Consider the following 22,210-nt stretch of genomic DNA (forward strand, 5'->3'; position numbering starts at 1 on the left):
ACAAATTCTAAGCCCGTGAACAAACTGCTCACCCACCTTCACAGACTATTGAAGCACATCACAAAGAAATTTCAAGGTTCCATGTTCTATCTGCACATATACATATATTCAATTTATATCATTTATGTATCTAATTATAATTTTTAAATTTATATATTAAAATAGACTTCTAAATGTTAAACTCAGTACAAGTAAGTACATTCATATGCTAGAGGATTTGAAAATTGTTAGGACTCTTTTGGAAAGCAAGAAAAGAAATTTTATAATATGTATAAAAATATTACTGTGTTTACACTCTTCCTCTTTATAATTCCATCGTTAGAAATTTTTCTTACATACATATAGACAAGGAAAAGCTGTATTCATTAGTTTATTTGTTGTGGTATTACATTTCATAGCATAAAATTATAAATCATGGAAGAAACTCATACTGGGGGGAAAATAAATTATCGTACGTAAATAGACGAATATTTACAATTATAATAGCAATTATAAAGCTAATGCAGAAATATAGGCCCACATTTATGGTAAAATATTAAGTGAGAAAATGTTGAAACTACAAGAAAGTGAACTATGCAGAACCAAGCAAAACTTGAGTGAAATTGTTTTCGATTTTTAAATATTTTTATAATACTGTTTCTATGTTTTAAAAGCAATGACAAGAAGTTGAGCCCTTCTTGGCCGCATTCAAGTGTGAGGTACAATCCTCCCTGGCCTAAGCACCCTCTCCATGTAGACAGTGGTAGGGACTGGTGTCATTTCTCCAATGGGAGTCAATCCCAGGGGACGGCTATCCCCAAGTGCGCCTGGTTGCAGTTCGCTTCCAGAGCACGCATCACAATGGTGCAGCCCACGTGTGGCAATGACTCGCGCCTTCCCGAGAGCCACTCCCTCCACATCAAAGGACGGTCCCTGCACCCAGAGGCTGTGCAGCAACAGCCCTGAGCACAGCCACATCTTCACAGGGTGAAGCCAAATTGTCCTTTTTAAGGGGACACACTGTCATCATTAGGCACCCTTTGGTTAAAGCATAAACATCACAATGTCAAAGTAATCAAGTCATCCCTGATTTACCAAGCCCTACAATTGCTTATTGAGAAGTCTGGGAGAAAAAGGCACCTTTAACACTCCCAAATTAGAGCAACAACAACCAAAGAAGACTTTCCAAGTTTATAATTTTTTAATGCCTGTGTTTTAAAATCAGATATTTATTGCTCTTTTAAAATGTCTCAGGGTAACATTTTTAGTTCGGCAACAGTGCTGCTAACATTCCAACACCAGCTATCGTGCAACTGCCCATAAAAAAATTAACACTACCAAGGCCATTTTTTTTTGTGCTGAAGCTCATGCCAATGAAAACTGCCCTATAGGCATAAACTTGATATTTCTGTTCACCACACATTAACCCAGAGTTCCTTGGGGTGTGACGCCCAGGTGACTTCTGTGATGCAGATTTCTAAAAATCTGGCTGGAAACCTGCATGATTGAACACCCCCACTCATGGCAGGGTACAACCATCGATCTTCTCTGATTTTACCCAATCTGTACTTAGTCTTGGAAGATTAACCCTTTGGCAGTATGAATTCACAATGCTGAACACAAACCTCCCCACCCTCGGCTTGTGAAAGTGCCTTAGATCCCAGAGTAGGAACCCGGGACTGCGGAAGTCTGCCATGATTCATGATAGGCAAGGACAAGAAGAGACTGAGATAGGAGCTGGGTGTGAGACATACGCTCTGGAAGGAATAGACTCAGACTCCTGGAGCTAAAGAAAACCTTAGTGACCACCTAGCATAGCCCTTTCCATGCAGCACAGAGCTAGTTAGTGACAGGAACTGTGTCTGGCTTTCTTTCTACTGCCCCAGAATATTTTGAAGTGAGAGAAATCAGCGCAGAAGGAATCTGGTTATAGAGAAAGAAATTATCATTATATATTATTAAAGAAACATAATAGTAAAAGGAGATAAAATATTATGTATCAAGATAATCCCTAAAGCATTCTGATAAGGTATTACTCTATTTTTTTAATTATCTCTGGATTCTGAGGAGACCAACAGAGAAGCTGGAGGTGGCCGGTGACTTCACAGTGAAGGTGTCAAGAAAGGGGAAAGAAAATCATTCACACACCTGGCTGGCCCCCTATGACCTTGGTGTCAGTGGCTACGTCTTAACTTCAGCATTCGCTTTTGAGCAACTTCTCTGTATCTGGCAATGTGATTCCCCACACCCCATTCCTCACACTTTTCCAATAGAGAGAAAAGGGTCATAGGGTGGGCACCAGGTGCGGGAGGTCAACTCGCCCTTCCTCACATCTGGCAAGGGCAGGAAGGAGGGGAGGCAGAGAGGGCTGGGGGAAGAGTAGGAGCCAGGGGCAGAGGAGAGCCAGTGGACGAAGAGACAGCTTACCCCATTAACTTCTGCCTGAAACATCTAGCCTGCAACGCGGAGGATGAAAAAAGGGGTAGCCAGCGGCAGAAGGGAAAAACTGCTTCCAAAAACACAAGGTTGAGTTAGTTGCGCTTCTGCTGCCCATGTGGTGTTTTAGGTGAACATCTAGATACTTAGAAAAACACATCTCTCACATCATCCCTTTGCCACAAAGAAGGCATCTTTACAATTCAGAACATCTGTCAAAAAGGAGAGGTTTACAAAATACACCCCATGATGCTGTACATCTGCCCCCACCTGCACATTCAAAATCACGGAGATAGATTTACAAGGGAATGTTTCAAAACGTTAAACCATAGATGTTGTAGGTGCACTCGGCCAAATTACCTTTGTCTCCGGCGCTGAAGTTCTCATCCCAGAGAGTGAAAATCATCGTGCTTCTACACAGAAAGAAGCAAACTACATCAATGAAACATCACCAGGAAGAGAAAATGACTACAGCTCCCACCATTAATACTAAAACTGGTCAATAATTATCTAGGTGTTATCAGTTATGTTTTCTGTGCATCCTGGTTGGCCTCTAAGTAAAGAGAAGGACCCTGTGCACACAGCTTGAGAATGCTGCGGTTTCTCTATAGGACTATTATCTTAGGCGGCATGTGTGAAGAATGGGTGGGTACAGCATGCAATCCGCGTGTTTACTGTTTCAACATTCTACCCACTTCTGGAGAATCATTGCTCATCCTAATCATTCAAAAGCCCCACAGGGGCAGCAGGAAGTTCCTGATTACCGGCAATTTAGCCCTTGGAAGCCCTAGGAGGAAGATGGGCTTTGTCACAGAGTGCTAAATCATGGCTGTGTGGAGGCCACTACGCCAGCCAGTTCCTAAAACTCAACAGGCAGGAAAGAACGTGTCACACCTCTCCAAAGTTCTGTAAAGGTGAGTGAGGACTAGTGCTAATATTAAAATCTGTCTGATTCTCAAGAAGGGAGAGATGAGAGATACATATTCAATAAATGTTATTTGTTTAAATCCAAGTCATTTTGATCACGAGAACTAGAAATGTAAGAAAGCCATTCTCTAAACTCTCATAACACACTTCATGAACTAAACGTGTTTTCCTGTTTCACAGCATGACACCACTTTCCAAATATAAGTTTTCAAAAACATCTACTAGCTGAAGGTAGTATGGTGGTCGGCTGAGCAGGGAAAAACAAGTCTGGGGCAAAATAAACCCCAGAGGACAAATAAACCCTTGATTAGAAGCAGGCAAATTATACAATGGTTTCATTAATTAAATTAAATAATGCCAAACGGAGCCAAAGGGATAGATTTTCGCATGCAAAGACTACAATATAAATGTTGAAGATTTTCTAGATCTCAATGAATGGGATGTGATCTGCAGCTGCATTGTCAAATTCGGTAGTCACTAGCCACTTCTGACTATTTCAACTGAACATTATTAGAGTAAATAAAATTAAAAATTCAGTTCCTCATCACGTGCACTAGTCACATTCATTCAAGTGCCCAACAGCTACTAGGACCGGGGGCTACTGAAGTGCTACAGGACAGCCTAGATTATAACACATTCTCATCACTGCAGAAAGTTCTATTGGACAGCTCAGATTCCAGAGTTCATAATGGACTTCAAAGTGAGCATAGATATACAATATAAGCTAAAATAAAAGGTGATGGCTCCATAAAAGTGCGTAATAGGGAGTGGCATATTCAAACCATAAAAAACATTTATTCTTCCTTTGGCCCAATCTTATTTAGGGAGAAAAACTTTCAGAGAACAGGCAGGGCAATACTGAGGCTAAGTAGCCAAGTTACAGGGAGAGTTCACACTGAAATCCTTCCCCTTCAATCTGAGAAGGTACAGATAAAAGTGTGTAGAGTGCATGCGTGTGTGTGTGTGTGTGTGTGTGTGTGTGCCCACAAACACTCTCTGGGCTATTCAAAGCATGACCTTCCACGAGAATTGCTCATTGTAGGACCTGTCAAAATGGTGTGGATGTCACAGAGTAGTGATATTAAGGTAAGGACCTTTTTAAAAAATCAGGAAGTCAAAACTAACTTGGCACCATTTGATCTGACCTCACAACAGATTGCTACAGGAAGGGTCATTCTTACACAGAATAGAGCAACTAGACATTTTCTATCTTTACAAGGTTAGATGTTCCAAGAAATTTTCACCACTGGAATTTACTCAGGACTGCAATGGTTATCCAATTGTCGTCATTGGGTCTGTTTTTGGAAGGTTTCCTGCCTACAGTATTTAAATTATACTATATCTTGTGAGCGGGAGGGTTTGATAACATCCCAAGGTCATTCTCTGTGCTGGAACACTGATATCCTAGTAAATAGTTCAGTTTTCCAGTGAAGCACAAACACCAATTTAAAAAACACTTTTTGATTTCACCCTCTTCTTCTTTTTCCATTTTTACTGCTCGCATCTGATGATGTGTGTGTCCACATGCTCACACGTACAGGGTAGTCACACGGTTATAAGAGCTGTAGAGAACTAAGGCTCCAGAAACTATATATTCAGAGTGAGTTACAGATTAAAATGTTTACAATGCACCACACGAATTTTTAAAAGTATACCTAACTCTAATTAGTACACTTGTAATAAATAAGAGGGCTGGTATTTACACATAGTGATTATGAAACTTCAAAACTATGTTAATTGTCATATTGAATTGATTCTCTACTAATGCACCTTAAATTCTTTTTTTTTTTTTCCGTGTAGATGACATCTTTGTCAAAACTAGAAAACACTCACTGGTATATTTACTACTTGTGGATTTTACTGCTAACTAAAATCCAGATATGTTAGAATCCAAGTGACGGGAGTGTATAAAGCATTTTACAAACACAGTAACATTGAACACATTGTGTTTGTCTGCTGTGACCACACATCCAGGGTTTTATGGCAGGTGGTATTTTAAAAGTGAGGAGGAAAACGATCAGACTGATTAGGTTATGTGCCTAAAAACTTCTGACCCCATCCATATTTATTTCTAAAAATTAATTGTAATTATATTAGTAATACATGAATGCATTTTTCTTAGAAAGTCTCACACAGCATCATATGTAAGGCTAAAACCCCTCTAACCACAACTCAGTTCATATCCCCTCCCCCTCCTCAGAGGCAACCACTGTTATCAGATGATGTGTACTAGATTTTTTCAGTCTTTTGCAACTGCTCACACACATTCAAGAAAGCATTCATAGGGAGATTTGATACAACACAGTTCATAGCAACAAAAAAAAAGTTGGGTAAATAAATATCACAACTAGGAAATCATCATAAGTCCATATTAAATAATCTGTAGTATCTAAAGTGCTTAGAAAATATATGGCACAGAGTAAGCGCTATATATACGGCATTTGCTATTACCAATATATTCGGCTGTATATATACGCATATACATAACCAACACATTGAGTGAAAGACACAAACTACATCCCTACAGTATAAGCCTGTTTACGTTAAACACACACACACACTCACATAGACACACTGACACCACATATTTTTCTGGGAGCTCAGATTCCCTTTTTTCCATGAGACTTCCTCCTCTCTTTTAGGTCACTGAGGATACTTTCAAACACCATCAAGTAAGACCAGAACAGGTATGTGCATCTGTCTGCCTCAACGGTGCTTCTCTCCTCCTCCTCTTAGAAGCTTCAAGGGTAGTTCACTTTGTCCTTGACTCTATAAGCAAACGGATGACTCAGACATAACCCCTCCCCCAAAACAAAGACGTGGATACGAGACGGAAGAAGCAAACAAAACTGAATGAGCGTGAACCCTGCTCTGCCAGGTTCTCACTCTTCTGTTTCCATGTGGAAGCTTCTTGTCAGATAAATCTTAATTTATAGCAAAAGAAAGGAACTGTGCTCTACTGAGCAGAGGATCCGAGAGGCGAATTTTAGTCCCGCTCCATCAGTCTCCCAACTGGACACAGAGCAAGTCCCTCAACCCCCCCCCCCCCCACACACAGCACCAAAGGCTTTGGACATAGAGTCTTTCATTATTCTTGCATTACTTAATGGGGGTCCTTTCTTCACAATCATGCATGTCCCTTACAAATGAAGCTTCCTTTGAAGACAGGCAAGAGATCAGATTAAGCCTTTCAATATATATTACTTCTGTTTCCTCTTGGTTCACTGTTTGGCACAATGGCTAATTCTCAGAGGGCTCCCAGACGTGAACTCTGCTCCAACTACTAAATAAGACTGTAGCAAGGGAACTTGTACCACAAAACACGCTTCTTCACTTCCAACCAGGGTTTCTCCCAAAGAGATGCCCCTGTACCATCTGCTTCAGCAAAATTCAAATCCATGCCATTAATCATGTCAGTCTCAGAGTTTCCTTTTCTAACCCTGAAGAAATCTTAATTATTCTCCTGGCTCAAAGTGTTTCTGAATGGACCAACTCAAGTTTCTCTTTGTGGAGAAGCATCACAGATGCTACCCTTACAAACACAGCACCAAGCACAGTCCCTGGAGCAAAGTAAACTCACAAGAAACATTTGTTTAACACACACTTTTACGAACACGATGTATAAGGATCTCATATGTGCATCATATTTATATTTTTCACCAAGCTCTGTACCAGTATGTATACAAATGCTCCATTCTGGACCACTTTAGGGCACCTGGGTGGCTCAGTCGGTTAAGCAGCTGCCTTCGGTTCAGGTCATGATCTCAGGGACCTGGGATCAAGTCCCTCATCAGGCTCTCTGTTCAGCAGGGAGCCTGCTTCTCCCTCTCCCTCTGCCTGCTGCTCCCTCTCCCTCTGCCTGCTGCTCTGTCTACTTGTGCTCTCTCCCTCTCTGTCAAATAAATAAATAGAAACTCTTTAAAAATCTTTAAAAATTAAAAAAAAAATAAAGGACTACGTTGGCCTTAAACCTTCTGATATTCTCTCAGCTATCATCCAAATTTTATGCTTATCCTGAAGCAAGTCTTCATTTCACCAAAATCTCTGGATACGTAGTCAGTTTGCACATTGGACGAGTACAGTTTGAATCAGCATCCAATCCTGAGTACCTATAACAGGGGTCCAATTTATTTTTAGTGCTTGAATGTAAATTTTAAACTATATCAAATTAATGCAATAAAATTTAGTAGGCTTCCAAATTTATTTTGAGAATTGTAACATAAAAGTCAACATAGAAAATAAAAGTTTTTGTATAATCTTAGAAACGTTATTTCTAAGGGTTATTTCCAAAGGCTCAATGGAAAGTTTATTTTAGGTTCATCCATACAACTGTAAGATTACTCATATTAATTCTCTACTACTTTGTTTGATAACCAATATGCTAGAAGGACAAATAACAAAAGAGGCAAATGTGAAGCTGGGTGGCCAAATTTAGAGCAGTCTCAGTCTGCACCAACCAGAAAGCACAGTAAGAGCTCCTGATGAGTGACCAACTCACTCTCCCTTGTCGTAATCCACCGCGTTAGCGTTCACTTGACCTTGAAGACAAGTCAAATCCTGGGAATTGTCCGATTCTTTCCAGAGGTGTCGAGACACTTAAAAACACTCAGTACTTTGAAAACACCACAGTCCAACCATGAACTACGCTGCAGTGCTGGCCCCTTCCAAGCCCTCTCAGGAGACGGCCGCTGATGCCCTGTCTTGGGCAGGCTGAGTGAGTTCTGAATGAAAAGGTAGAACAGTCTTCACTCCCAATATTTGATAGTACTTTAGATGAAACTAGATTAATTGATCAGTTCAGGGTTAACTTAGTTCACCCAAGCATGTTTCTAGCTTGGTCTCCAACTTGGATTGCTAAGCATTTCCTCCATATCGAGCAGGAGCTCTGCTTCCCTACATCTCATCCACCACCATAATAACCGGGACCTCAGCAACCTAGAGTAGGGCTGGGGCCCAACCACAAATCCCAATCTATCTTGTGGTTTGAGTCACGCTTTGCCTTGTATTTAGAATCAAGGGTCTTATTCCTTGGATAAGGAATTTGCTGGGTAAATTTCTTCAATACCATTCTCCACTCCCTCCTCCCTCCACACACAAGAAGACCAGAGCACGTTGCCTGTTAAATACTTGTTGAGTGGGAAATATGTGAAACATATGAGGGGAGGAGAGAAAGTAGGTAAGTGGGTGGTGGTGAGAGAAGCTCGGAAAGGGAAATTTGGAGAGCAGGGAGAAGAGAAAAGAAAGTAAGAGAAAGCCCTCTAGATTTCTAATAACAGAAAGGCTAGAGAATTCCATTTTGACAAATTGAAGATATTTTCCATGGTTGTATATGTACATGGATATGTGTTTGCGGGTGTGAAAAATATAACTGTATATATAGAGTTGTGTTCCATGATAACATCATCAAAGATAATGCTATTTAGTTAACACCTACTAACTCAGTACATCTTATAAATCTTACTCAATACTCAATCTACATTTTAATTAGCAATTAAGTTGCCTGATGATGCTATTTTGTTTCTTTTCTTCACCAAAATACAATACTGATATCTAACAGAACAAGCTTACCCTTTTGATGGTTGTCATCTCTGTTGTTTGCCTAAAGGCAAAAGCTATGCTATCTTGTTTGCAAAACCAAACACTAATGTGTCATTGTTACGAATTAGTCAAGATTTTTAAAAGTGCCACCCCTTTAAAGTTCTTCCACAGAGATGTCTTTGAAATGAACAGTAGTAGTCCCACAGATAGAAATTATAGAACAGAGGCAGAGGGGAGAAAGACAAATGGGCCAGCTATCATTATCAGCCATAAGTCACCCAAACTATAACTCTTCTGGATGAAATAAAGTTGGCAGGAAGAGGGAAAAAAATCTCTGGAACAGGCCACAGAATAAGGCACAATCTAGAGCTAGAGCCATCTTTCTCTCTTACTCTACACATGCCATTCACTGGTCAGGACCAGCTAAATAAACGCTCGGCAATGCCTGCACTTTTCATGCATTTCTTCAATCATAAAATGATTACACTGAACAATTTGTTGTGAAATCCAGACAAATATCTGAGCCTAATTAACTCACTTTCTTTCAAGTTTCAAAACTATTCGCCAATTTCACATATTAATCTAACATGATTGTGGTTGTATCAGGCATCTAGGGTGTCCATTCAACAAATATTCATTGTGTGCTTATTATGTAAGAAACAGTGCCAGGTATCTCTCATTCTCTTTCTCTCTCTCTCTCTCTCTCTCTCTCTCTCTCTCTCACACACACACACACACAGTTTAAGCCCCCATCACTCTCTTGTAAGAAGTTTATAAACACAATTGTTTATAATTGTGTCTCAATCTCAAACTGAGAGAAGTTTATAAACGAATGATTATGTATAAAACTAGAACAGATTCAGATGTGAAATTCCATGGAAGCAAAAGAGCAAGCATATTACATTTGGGAAGTGTAAGATATTTGGGATCGATGGAGTAGAGCATATGGGTGTGGCCATGGAACAGGCTGCGGTAGGAGGGTTAAAGGGTAAAGGGCAGAGTGAAGGCCCTAATACTTCCATGCTCAGAAGCTGCAATCCATCCTATTGGAAATGGAGCACCATGTGGGCCTTTAAAGTTGGCAATGGCAGGATAAGATTGTGACAGAAAGGACCAATGGCGGGGGGGAAGCTGAGGGCAGGGAAGAGTCTGCGTTGTTGTGATGGCCCAGCTAAAAAGCATGCTAACCATTTTGAAAACTTTTGCTCTGAGTATCCTAAACATACTATGCCAAGCTGCTCAACAAGACCATCTTTAATCGTATCACATAGGAACCAGTTATGATGCAGAATCCTGCCACTCGGAGTGTGATCTGTGGATAAAAGCATCAACATCAACCAGGAACCTGTTAGAAATATAGAATCTCAGTCCCTATCCCAGAAGTGCTGAATCAGCAACTGAATTTTAACAAGCTCCCCAGGGAAACTGCATTCACATTACAGTCAGGGGAGTACTGATGTAAAGGAAACATCTCTGGGCCTAGAAAGATCCAGGCCCTGGTCCTGTCACTTACTTTTTGAAATTTCCATTGTTTTCTCCACAAAATTAGGAAACATACATTGATTGGCTGTAAGTTAGCTGTGATAACCAGTGTAAAAATATTTCATGAGCTCTGAAGTAAGATACCCGATAGATGTAAGGTCATTTTATCATTGTGATCATCTTGTCTCAAGACAAAATCATATGTTTTGTTTATTTGTAACAAGAATTCTTTGAAGGCTAAATACAGAAATGGTCAAAGGGACACATTTGCAGAAAAAAAACATCAGAACATTGGTCACCAGAGGTGCCTGCTCCGGGGTTATTATTATTATTATTAATATTATCATTTGCATATTATTTCCTTTGGACTATATGCTATCCCTCCAAGCTTTCCACTTATTAACAAAACCTATATCTTCCTCTCTACTGAAACAAATGAGAGGAGAAAGAATGGCTGTGTTAAGCACTGCTCATTCAACAAGCCTAAGGAGCTCATCCTACCATATTTTTTCCTGGTCAAATAATCATTATCTTTAAAAGTGCACCCAAATGCTAGCACTTGACTAGGTTTCTGGAGGAATATGTGAAGATTGTTTCATGTAGTGTACAAACCCATTTGTCTGTCTCGTCCCGCCTAGAAAGGAAATGATGACTGACAAGATGGCCTTCTTGAGGTTCCTTCAAGTGTTGGCTCCACAACTCATTGTTTCTAAGCCCGAGCAATAAGCGGCATGCACAGCTGCCCGTAAGGTGTGTTAGCAGGATCACAAGGCTCTATTTCCTCCTCAAGACTTCCCCTCTAAGTATGGTGCTGCATAGACCCACAATTAGACTCAAATCTAGGGAAAAGATTATATTTCCATCTAAGAGTCTTTTAAAAAACATATGCTATGTAGCACATTGCAAACCATGTGTTGGTTTACTCATTCACTTCTTCATTCTTCTGCTATTTATTAAGTGCCCAAATGAGCCAGACACTGTCACACACAGCCAAAGGCCAAACAAGATGGAGAGGCTCTCTGCTTTCGTGGAGACTATAATCTGGAACAGTAGCCTTCAGACAGGGTTTTTATCACAAACCCTGTCAAAGAAAATTGTTGGGGTGCCTGGGTGTCTCAGTCAGTTAAACATCAGACTCCTCGATTTGGGCTCAGGTCATGATCTCAGGGTCTTGAGGCAAGCCCCGTGTTGGGCTCTGCACGGGATGTGGAGCCTGCTTGAGATTCCCTCTCTCCCTCTCCCTCTGCCCCTTCCCTCACCTCTCTCTCCATCTCTCAAAAAAAAAAAAAATACAAATACAAAATATGACAGCAAAATAATAGAAACAAATCGGAGTATTTTTCTGTACCCCAATAGATCATCTTCTACAGCCCCTGGCAAACGGGCACCCACTTGAGAAACTCCTCTTTTAGGGTAATTCTATGAGGATTTTTTCCCCCCACAAGAACAATATTATCCAGAGTATATGATTACTTCAATCACCTCCAGAATTTGAACAAAGGAAATTACATGATTATATGAGTCAGAATCTGACTCAATCTACTTTCTCTTTGTATCTCTTGTCATTTAAATTGTACCTAGAACACAGCAGACGTTTAGTAAATGATAAAAAGAATTGAGAAGAAAAGGGAAGAATAAGGGATGAAGGGAGAGATTACGTATTATAAAAAATAATTATTTTTACAATAAGAGAAAAATTATTTTTACAATAAGAGAAAAATTATTTTTACAATAAGAGAACATAGCTTGTTTGCCACAAAAAAGAATTATCTTGATTATTAAAATAATACTAATAGTATAAAAATAAAACAATAAAAATCACATGTGGAAGAACCAAACTCCAGCTCACTTCCATTTGGCTATCTGAAGTACCTAACCAATATTCTCATCTACAGAATCTCTGGGTATAATATTACTGGGCTCCTTTTCTTTTTTTAATGGGCAATAAATTAATTTTACTATAAATAATCAAATAGGTTTTAAAATGCACTTACATGTAGGTTCCTTAAAATTATCTACCTCGCTCACAATTCATTGAAAAAGGAAATGGCGAAAGACTGCATAGTCGCATGGCCTCAGAGCTGACACCTACAACCATTTCCTTTGTTCAAAATCAACTGTATTTTTCTTTGTGGCAAATGACTTCTACTGATAGTTCGTAATACTAATATTTGTGTCATGTTATCAAAAACATTTCCTAAGAGTCACGGTCGCAGTGTTATCAATAATATATTTATCTGTTACATCAAAGTTTTGGTGTAATAAACTTATCACCATTTCCACTAGCGTCCCCCACGCTCACTGTTGGCTTGGACAAAAGGTGCTTTGTAAAGCGTGTCCCCATGAGAAACAGTTCCTTCAGGTGCACACACCAGTGCCAGGTTCTGGGAGCAGATTCCTCGGTTGAATTCAGAGCTCCCCCACCAAGACTGTGCCGGGGGAGAGCCTTCCTCACTCTGAGAGCTTTGCAATAAAGGAAGGTGAACGGGAGCTTGCACATAAGGAGCTGCATTATGATGCCCTAATGCTCACAGATATTATAATCTAGTATGTGACAGGCTTTCAGGAATCCCCAGGTCACGTTCCGGCAGCTTCCTCTGAGGGCTCGGGAATCCTGAGTGTTTAGACTAGGATCACGGCTCACTTTGGGCAGGGGTATGCTCTAGCTGAAATCGTCGATTTTTGCCTCAGCTTAACCCTGGTGGTCTCCAGAGTTCCACACGTGCGGAGGAGAAGAATTTTCCCAGGAGCCCTTCTCCCCATCAACAAACAATGAGGCTTCTCTCACAATCTGAAATCTCAAATGGTCCCTAAATCCCTAAGGATCAATCAATCGATCCGTCGATCGATCTATCTGCCTAGTACACGTTGCTTACAAAACTTGTGTATGGTAGGTCTTATTATAAAAACAAGGTTAAACTTCAATCTTATTATAAAAATAAGTCTTCTAAAAATAAGCTCTTTCTAAAAATAAGGACATAGGGCCTCACACAGTTGATAGAACTTATCAAAAGTCCCATTGCTGGGACTGGAATGGGCCTCAAACAAGTGAAATAATGACAACAAAATTCTTAGTGTATAATCATATCATTTTTACATTGGCATTACTGTCATTTTTCTGAGCGTGTATATCGGACACTCCTACTGCCACAGGCATTGGGGTACGTCCCACCATCTCTGGCAGTGGCTATCCCTTTCAGGCGGTGGCAGAGGAGAGGCTGCCCTTCCTCACTTGACCCAGAGTGTGGCCCCACGGTGTAAAAGGAGGTTAGTCCCCAGCAGTGACTCTTTCATCGCGAGGAGAAATTTGACCCTTCTTTCAGATGTGTAGAAAGGGTGAAAAAGTCCTTCTTTTTCTTACCAAGTATTAGACTTAAATTCCTTCCCAACGAACCCCCAAGGGCCCTTGGGAGGCTTCTGGGCCGTTATGGAAAGTGTTTGTCGAGCCCCTCTGGTGCCACGGCAGACAGACAGTGCAGACTCAAGGTGAACAATAACAGGCGAGCCGCAGACAAGCGGCAGGCCCTGCTTACGTGGCATTCTGACAGTGCCTTTTCAACACATGAACATTATTTCTCTGTGCACAAATCCCATGGTCCCTATTAAATTTTCCATATCCCACAGACCCAGCCACAGCCTTCGCCCCCCCCCCCCCCCCGAAGAGCGCGCTCTGCTCCAAGGGCAAACACGTTCTAGAAGGAGCTGACCTAAAATTGCATCAGGTTTCCCACGCAAACAGACGGCACAGTTGGATTTGCATGCTGTCGCAAACCGAACCCCAAACTTCCCTTGTCTCTGTTTTTCTGCACAACTTCCACACAACGCAGGGCTGGAAGAGACAGAGCAAGGTTCAGGGGAAAGACGCTAAGGAAACCTCCACGCAAACAATACTGTTAAAAATCTTCTGATTGCTTAAGATAAGATGTACTCTCATTTTCCTGAGAGTTTTATCTTTATAGATAGGCTGCACAATCCGTAAGAAAGTCTTAGCTGCGTGTTTCGGAGTTGGTTGTTACTTTCAAATGGCATGTGCTGTGGTGTTTCCTTAGGGGAACACATTCCAATTTCTTAATGGGGTGTAATCAGTAACACGTTTGCTTTAGGCCTTATAATGATGATGCTGTTAACTGCATTCACCAAAAATCCTTTAAAACAGCTGTTTTCAACCAACTTTCGCTGCAAATGTACTTTTGTGTGTTTAATGTACTTGGCAAGCCTTTTGAGAAAGCCCTTGCCTACTGTTTTATTTGTTTCCATTTATGAAAACATGCGTTCACTGTGAAAATCAGATGCACTTGTGAAGTTATCGAGGAACTCTCCTAGTCATCAGCAGCAGTTGGTGAATCATCTCCAGGGAAATCTGCTCTACAGAAACTCCCTTGCATTTGTTTTACCATAAAGTGGTTAGCAACTCTTCTTCAGGCAAAATCTGGAATGAGCCTATTTCTTGAATTATGAGTCCCAAAGTTGAGAAAGAGACAGAGACACAGAGAGAGAGACCCAGCAGGGCCACCTGGACAAGGTTCAGAAGCAAAAGCTTCCCACTAGGCGTCTTGCCCCTGGTACCTGGGAGATTCATACCCGAAGTTGTAGACCAAGCCCCATTGTCTCTATCATTGACCAGGTCACCGCTCTGAAATGCAAGAATTATCCTCGACTCAGAGCCTTGGTAAGAACACCTTTCTTGCTTGTAACATTACCCAGCCAGGAAACAGGCAGCATGCACGAATGGCTTCTTGAAGTCTGGTCTTTGTTTTCTGTCCTCCTCAGTTGACAATGCTTGCTGTGAGGGAGCAGGCCAAAATAAAACCACCAACCATCATGTTGCATCAAAGCAGGAGAAGTTTCCTTACCTCTTTATGCCCACTAAACCCCCGAAGTAGATAGGATTGTTGCTATCTCGTCATCGTATTAGCTTATGTTGTTATCGGTATCTGTGGCAGTCAGGGCATGCAATTAAAACGAAAGCAAGCCAACGACAACAGGCTTGTTGTCACAGACATTTGTCCACCACCCAGAGAGTGCCGAGGGTGGGGGCGTGGGGTTCCCAAAATCCCAGTGCCCTGAGGAGACCCATCAGCTGCTTTTCCCCACTTTGCGTCCCTTATTCTAATCTCCTTCTTCGAAATTATTCCTGGATCCGTGATCACCAGGGAGGCAGATGCCCCAACAAGCAGAGAAAGCCAGTGCACTGTCTGACTTTGCTTCTTCCCTGAGTCCTAGACGGGAGACCTTACAACTCTTCTTGTACTCTGTGTGACAGTGAATACCAGACCGCGTTCGGCCACAGGAATCCTATTTCCTGGGCCCTCAGAAGATAGAAAATATCACATTTCTATTTCATTCGACCCTTTCACTCTCTCTGCCACGCCTCGCTGCCTTTACAAGTCACCATTTCACTGTGGCAACAAAGCTTACAGGGACTCTAACAGGTGAGGCCTCAAGCAAACACGGAACAGAGCCGGCCTGGAAAGCAGGCAGAGGACTGCCTGGCTTATCTGCTCCCTATCTCGCCATTTCTTACCACAAGGCCTGCTTGATGACAGCCAAGTTGTCCCGAGGCAACGGCTCAGTAATAAGATACACAACAAATAATGGGGTTTTTTGCTGGAAAAATATATACTCAGGTAATTAAATTGTTAACATGATGGATGGCCTTATTTTATATTTGAATTCAAAGTGACTTTCTGTATCACTCAACTAAAATGGCTTGATGTTACAAAAAAGAACAACAACAAAAAAACCAAAACCATAACATAACTCCAGAGAAATGGGAATATATATTTTTGTTCATTTCTTTGAAAAACAAGCCTAGGTAGTTTTTGCTGTGCTGGGTTGCAATGTCTACCTAAAAGGCACGAAGCTGGTGTTCAAATTGCATATTCATTATTTTCCATTCCTCATTTCTATGTGCCACATCCTAAAAGGTGAGGCTATGGAAAATTTGCCAATGGATATGCTTTATTTTATTCAGGAACAGTAAGAACATATTAGAGAGACCTATTGTTCAGAAGGTTCCAGAAGCAAGACTCTAGTGTCTGAGTTTAAAATGTTAATGGACATCCATTTTGCCCACGTGGAATCCCAAATGACAAAATGTTTTGTGCCCAAGGCATGATTCTGACTAAATCAATAAACCACCCTAAGTTTGATAAAAGTTTTACAAAATATCCAGGACATTTAGAGTAATTGTTAACATCTGCTCATTATTCACAGTGTATGCAGGTTTAGACGCCAGATAAATATATTTATTCATCAGCAGCCAGCATGTCACTGCTACCTCAGTGGTGACATAAAACAGTAAGACATTAGAACCTGCCTTAGTCTTGGGTTCAGAGAATACAAATGAACCATTGTGAAGAAAACAGAAAGTTCTGCTTTCTTCATGTTTTATACTGAGAGAGAGAGAGAGAGAGAGAGACAGGAAAAGGGAAAGAGAGAGGGGAAGGAGAGGAAAAGAGGAAAGGGGCAAGTTTGGGTCAAAAAAAGTCTTGGCAATTTACTTTGAACTGAAAACCTGGGGAACATGCAGGATAACTAAATAAATAAATCTACAAGTTTAAATCTTGGAGAAGTCATCTGAAGGCATCAATCACTGCTGCAACATGAAGAGCATTTCTCTTGTTTATTCTTCAAAATGCAATTCAATTTTGATTTCTTCTCTCATTTCACAATATGAGAAAGTTACGTCTCCACCGGAAGGGTAAAATAGGTTTCTGAAAATAATATTGGAAAGATTCTCTCTCTCAGAATGGAATTAGTTCTTTGAGAATATTCACCAACTTAGAGCCCAAACCAGCCTCAGATTCATCATTTAATAGTGCCAAGGAAATACGAACCAAATCACATTTACACTTGTTAGTATCCTATGAGGATGAGGGGGGATCTCAAGTGGTTTCATGTGGGATCTTATTGTTGTTTCCTGTAACCTCGTGTGTGTGTGTGTGTGTGTGTGTGTGTGTGTGTGTGAGAGAGAGAGAGAGAGAGAGAGTGCATGTGTTTTCCAAATGCCCTTCCAGTAGTCTCAATGACTTCTAGTGATGCTAATAGATCTCAAGTTATGTGTTCCTTCAGCGTTTGAAGCTGAGTTGATTATTAACTTTCAACTACCTTGCATTATCCCCAATCATGATTGTGTAAAATAGACCGAATAAAGTTGCCTCAAGGTTTACGTCTTTGGTGAGGGAATAAACCTGACAATATGCCATCAACTTTAATACAATCCACTAACATCAGATCTTAGAAAACATGCACTCTGCCCATGAAAGCGGCAAAGATTCCAGAGAAAAGTCACTGGCAAACACTGTTGCATTTTTCTGAAATACAGGTCTGTAAACCTAGTAGCATGTTTGTGTACAGTGAATGTCACACCCTAGGCATTTAGTAGAAGTCGGTTGAACTGAATACTTAGAATAATAATATATATTTTTATCTAGTATCCAATATAGTCTAAGAGACTAGTTGAAAACATGATTTCTCTATGAGAACCACATCAGCAAGGTAGAGATGAGAAAATTAACAGAGATGCTATCTAGCTAATTAAAGCTGTAAAAGAAGCAAGAGCCTCTTCATGGATTGTTCTGTTAACTAACCTGTAATTATGCTGTCAATTGCATTAACTTCATTGCCCACTAATAGAGTGAATTTCAAGGGAGGCAGCCAATGTTGAGATGGTTATTTATTTTTATGTCCTAATTAATCAGTACTGACACCAAACCACATCCTTCCTCCTTGCTCATTATTTAAATGACCCATTTATATGGATGAACCTCTTTGCTTTGTGCATTTCATTATCACATTAACATGCTTTCAAAACAAAAAGGGTTGTTTCTGCTTCAGCAAGTTCTTTGAACAAACAGCTACTTGAGCTACTCCTGACAGGCCATGCAACCCTCCTCTCTCTCTAGGCATTTATATTGGCCGGTTGGGAGTTTGACTAAAATCAAATGATCACCAGTTGGAAGGAAAAAAGGAAAAAAAAAAAAAAAAGCTGCTGAGTTTTGTAGTGCAAAGATAGGGGTGGGGGGAGGAGTTAGCTTAGGAAATGGAAGCAAGAATTCTAAAGTTTCACTCAAGGTTGGGAAACTTTAGCTAGTTGCTTCTTCATGTCTCATATATGGAAACCTTAAAAATAAACCCTACCCCTGAGTGAGGTTACAATCTGTTGGAGTCATCAGATCGAAATATAATTTAAAAGTAACTTCATGAGTCAGCCTCTAGGACGTACTTCCCTTCTAGTGGAAGAAAGCCCCTGTTAACTATTTTGAATCACTGTAGCCTTACCCTTTAATGAAAGGTTCTTTGCTTAGACTATGTCTTAGAAGCCAACATCACCAACCTACGCATATCAATCCTGATAGCACCTACAAAACAGTTTTGGGGAGAGCACAGATGCCTGCCTTAATATGACAGAACAAAAGACTAGATTTCCCCCCCAAAATTTTCGCTTAGAAAAGAGCAGGCACGCTATATTCAAATACTAACAAAATCTCTTTATACGCTGGGGGAAAAGCTCAAGGTACTTGTGGAAAAACACATTAGCTAGAAAGAAAAACTGAAATCAAAAGTTGATTTGGGTGTTTAAAAATGTCACATAATAGAGTCATTTTTAAGAAGAGTTAATATTTAACCCAGATTTATTAGCTACCCTTTTGGATATGATCTCACAATTGCAAATGTTTAATGAATTGCACCATAATTTAAAAACAACCCTTAAAGGTATATAAGAAAACTTACTTTGTAGAGTCCGTGAATGTACACAGAACACATCAAAAAAAAAAAAAAACAAAAAACCCAATATTCCTGAACTTACATGATTACCCAATATCTAAAATGAACCTCTTAGGGGCGCCTGGGTGGCACAGCGGTTAAGCGTCTGCCTTCGGCTCAGGGCGTGATCCTGGCGTTATGGGATCGAGCCCCACATCAGGCTCCTCCACTAAGAGCCTGCTTCTTCCTCTCCCACTCCCCCTGCTTGTGTTCCCTCTCTCGCTGGCTGTCTCTATCTCTGTCAAATAAATAAATAAAATGTTTAAAAATAAATAAATAAAATGAACCTCTTAATGACAGCCAAATATACAAATTTTGAAAGTGATATGTCTCAGATACTGTGCATGCGAATGAAGAAATACACTCTTGAAGCTGTTGGGGGACTCAACAATCTTTAGTAATGCCGACATTTAATTTTTATATGAAACTGTACCATGAAAGTGGAATAAAACAGTATCTCTAGATCCATAAATACTATAAGCATCCTTTGAGAATGGCCAAAAGTCATTTTTTGGGTTTCTGGCTGGGTGGTGTAAGTTATCACTCTATATTTGGGGCCCCCTTCAACAGAGCAGACTGTACTTGGATATGGTGATGGTTTTCACGTTTCATCCTGATGAAAAATTTTCAGTTAGTAGAATGTATCAGAACAAACCAAACCATAACTTATGCTCCATGCTTTCATTTACTTTTGGTGCTTTTCTCACATTTTCAACAGTTACCAGCCACCTTCCTACTACCACACCCCCCTCTGTGGTCTAGAAATCTATCTATGCTGAATTCCACTTATTACAAGGAAATCCTTCTGTGTACTTTACCTAAATCCTGCATCCTTCAGTTGAAGCTCATTTCATATTATTCAAACTTCTGTGAACGGTAGTCCAACGTCATCCTCTTTATGAGAAAAACCCATTATTTAAAAATAGTCAATAAATCACTCTTTATCCTTCATTTCCCCCACTTGAATAAGCCCAGCTCCCCAGGGTTTTCTCCATAATACTCAACCTCCAACTCACTATCAAGGTATAACTGAGGTCCTGGGAGAATTAGATATATATAATGACTAATTAGAACATTACATGTAAGACTATAATAATTATTAATTTAAATAGTAAATACAATTACCATAAAACTTGGCTCATACCTTCCTCCAAGTTCCTCAGGAAATTCTCAAATTTCTCCTCCACTACCTCAGCCTGCTTCAGAAATGCTCAATCCTCCGTGCCAGTGACAGGGAGATCAGTTTATATTTAGAAGTGGGCAAATGTCTGGTATGGAACACATTAAAACCAGGGAAATCTGTTCCCTCGTAACCTAAGCCAAGATTTCGAAAACTAAAAGGCAGGTTAATTAACCCATTTGATACAGTCATCATCAGAGCATCTATAGTGAAAGTGGGCTGTATTTGCAGTCTTAAATGTACAAAACTTTCTGAAATTTTTTTAAAGCAGCGCTTACACATTGACCCAATAAGAGTTTGCTTTAGTTGTTTTGGGAGGAGATGGCTATTCTGCATGTTTCATATCAGGCATTAGATTCTGGGTTTAAATTAGTGTCACCCTGAATTCCAGGTATCCAATATGCAGATTTTGATCATGTGACTAACGCCAGCAGGAGCCACATACTTCAGGCAAAAACTCAAGAGCTGATATTTATTTCAACAGATTCATATTTTTATTTTTATTTAGTTATTTATTTTTTTAAAGATTTTATTTATTTATTCGACAGAGAGAGAGCGAGACATCCAGCGAGAGAGGGAACACAAGCAGAGGGAGTGGGAGAGGAAGAAGCAGGCTCATAGTGGAGGAGCCTGATGTGGGACTCGATCCCATAACGCCGGGATCACGCCCTGAGCCGAAGGCAGGAGCTTAACCACTGTGCCACCCAGGCGCCCCCATATTTTTAAATTTATTGCCTGATTTTTGTGTATGGGGCTGAAATGTGACCCTTATACTGGACTGCAGATACTTAAACAACTGATCTGGTTTTTTGCATTTTAAGGAGATTGAACTGATAGCTGAGCAACACTTATTTACTGTGGAAGGATGAAATGCTGCTTCAGTTTCCCTTTTTGAAATTCATGGCTAGAGTTCGTTGATATCCCCTTAATTTTTGTTTTCTAAAGAAGATGCCAGAATCCTACTGTGAGCTCTGTGCTTATCCTAGAAGATGAAGGCAAGTCCCAGGGTACTTCCCAGATACTCAAGATAAGATGCAAACAAACAAATCAAGAAGGGCCACAAGCTACATGAGGTTAGGGTACAGGAGGGGAGGGGATTTCCTGTGGGGCCTTCTCTACCCAGTGACCATTCTTGTCATCAGAGTTCCCCATATCAGTCTGACAGAAGACTGAAGATCTGAATTTGGGTATTGCAGAATGTTTGCAGGCTCCCAGGGAGTGGAAAAAAGATCTGGATCAAATTATATTCAATTCAGAGGCATGTGGGGCATTCTAATGATTTCCATTACTCCTGTGGTCACCTTGGGTGGTGGAGCTCATTAAGGTTCAATCACAAAAATTAGGACTCAGAGGATGTCAGACCTGAGAAAGACTATACATGGACCACCTAAGCTCAGAGAAGTGAAGTGACTTGGACAAGACCTCAGTACCAGGCCATCTTATAACCAACAGGAGATATGACCACTAAACAAGGGGCCAATGTTTGTCCCTTAAACACCTGTCCCAGGAGGAGTTAGCTGGAATGAATCAACAGAATGTTCAAAGATTCAGAGAGAAGAGTTGCCTGGCATGAGCAGGGTGTGCTAGTCTAAACCACCATTAACATCCTCCTGGACTCCCAGAGTAGGCTCCCACCCCACTGCCAGGCCTCCATGCTTCCCCCGCAGTCCGTTCTCCGTCCACACAGCAGTCAGCTCTTCCCCTGACCTGGCTTCCCACTTAATCCAAACTCTTTGCCATGGCCTTCAAGGCCCTGCCTCTCTGCCCTCACCACTCTTCCCTCATTCATTTCCGCCCCCTTGGAGAGGCTGTTTACTGGTTCTTTTTACTGCTGGTCCTTCTTTGGCCTCTGTGCCCTTCCTGTGCTTCCCTGAGCCTGGTAGTCTGTTCTGACATCTC

At 40.7% G+C, this 22,210-nt stretch overlaps 1 protein-coding gene across 14 annotated transcripts in view; it reads right to left on the reverse strand.

Moving 5' to 3' along the window:
• Positions 1-22,210, reverse strand: part of MECOM (MDS1 and EVI1 complex locus) — a 542,755-nt gene that overhangs the window by 174,548 nt on the left and 345,997 nt on the right. Inside the window, exon 1 of one of the 14 annotated variants that reach the window (XM_057306786.1) lies at positions 2,776-4,988. The exons of the other annotated variants lie outside the window; for them this stretch is intronic. Within the exon in view, the coding sequence (XP_057162769.1) occupies positions 2,776-2,802 (27 nt within the window). The 5' untranslated portion in view covers positions 2,803-4,988. Of the gene's footprint in view, positions 1-2,775; positions 4,989-22,210 lie in introns of those variants that run through there. 14 annotated transcript variants of the gene reach the window in all.

This window comes from Ursus arctos, unplaced genomic scaffold, assembly GCF_023065955.2.
Source record: "Ursus arctos isolate Adak ecotype North America unplaced genomic scaffold, UrsArc2.0 scaffold_4, whole genome shotgun sequence".
NCBI classification, from domain to species: Eukaryota; Metazoa; Chordata; class Mammalia; order Carnivora; family Ursidae; genus Ursus; species Ursus arctos.